We start from the raw sequence: 1,332 nt of genomic DNA on the forward strand, positions 1-1,332 counted from the left end.
GAAGGAGAGATCGTGACAGAGATCTACCTAGAACAGAAAAAAGCACTCTGTCTTGATTCCAAGCCACCCCTCAAACGATTTACCTCGGTCCTGGACCCGACACCCACAGATGTACGAGTTTTGTAGAACAAACGCTACTCCTCGAGGAACCCCGTCTCCATTCGGCCAGAACCAGATTTTCCATTGGCCTTCAAGTGCACCGGCGGGGAGGCGTTTTGAGGGGCATTTTCGTGGGGGGGGGGGGGGGGCAGGAGCAGATGACGAGCAGAGCGCAAGAGATCGATCGCGCAGGGGATGATGCAGAAGACTCGAGAGGCCTGATCGAGGTGGCAAAGACAGCGATGTCAGAGTGGCTCCTACTTTCAGCATGCACACTATCTATCTCAACTATTCGGGGTCCTGGTGGTCCTCCAGGTCTCGTCTGGGGCTTGCAAGGCTACAAGAAACATGAGATGAGAGCAAGAAGTGTGACGATCTCCAAAAAAGGCTCGCTGACGGCAAATGGGCTGATGTGGAGAACGTGGTCCATGGGGCGCTTTCTTCTTCTTGCCCTCGTCAACCCAGCATCAATCGCACCCCGACCACAATCCCTATCTCTACCACGTGCGTGTGCAGCTTGCTCCACTCTTCATCGCCACCACTATTATAGAGCGAGCACAACGCTGATGATGATGATGATGATGATGTGCTTGTCCGAGAAAAAGCATCGGAGCCTAGCGGACCCCAGCCAGCGTCCCGCCAGTGGGCGGCGCAGCACGCGCGTCCGGCATCAATGGCCGTTGGTGATACTCTGGCTGGACTTTTGCCGACAATCCAGGCGAGCGCCACGCCGCCTGCGCGCCGAGCACGCTCGGTGCCGATTGCGCGTCGCCGAGTTCGACGCCGTCGCCCGATGAGCGGCGTGACGACGGACGAGTGACCGACGAGCGGCAAGGGCAAGGGCAAGGGCAAGGGCAAGAGCGCAGACTTGTCTCGGCGGTAGCTGCAGGCGATGGCGAGCGATGGCATGCAGCGTCGATCACGGGGAGTATCGGGCGAAGCGATGAACGACAGAGTAGGCAGCAGGGGAGGGAGCAATGGCAGCAGGCCCAGCCCTGCCTCGATGACCGACTTTAACGAGACCCACTACGTGTTCAAGGCCATGGTGGTGTACGCCGTCCTCATCGCCGACGTCGTGGTCAATGCCTTCTACGAGCCTCCCCGCCCCACCCTCCTCGAGGTGCTGGTTGTCTTTATGTACGCCCCGCCCCGCCCCGCCCCGCCCCGCCCCGCCCCCTCCTCTTCCCCGCCATGGCGTCCCATGTCGCGGTTTGGCGCCAACCCCCTCCCCCC

The 1,332-nt window shown here is 60.5% G+C and overlaps 1 protein-coding gene across 1 annotated transcript in view; it reads left to right on the top strand.

Moving 5' to 3' along the window:
* Positions 1–1,102: 1,102 nt before the first annotated feature.
* AMSG_03227 (deoxyribose-phosphate aldolase) overlaps positions 1,103–1,332 on the top strand; it is a gene marked incomplete at both ends in the record, with an annotated part of 1,800 nt that continues 1,570 nt past the window's right edge. Inside the window, one exon of the mRNA XM_013904618.1 lies at positions 1,103–1,225. Within this exon, the coding sequence (XP_013760072.1) occupies positions 1,103–1,225 (123 nt within the window). The remainder of the gene's footprint in view (positions 1,226–1,332) is intronic.

This window comes from Thecamonas trahens, assembly GCF_000142905.1.
Source record: "Thecamonas trahens ATCC 50062 unplaced genomic scaffold supercont1.12, whole genome shotgun sequence".
NCBI lineage: Eukaryota > Apusomonadida > Apusomonadidae > Thecamonas > Thecamonas trahens.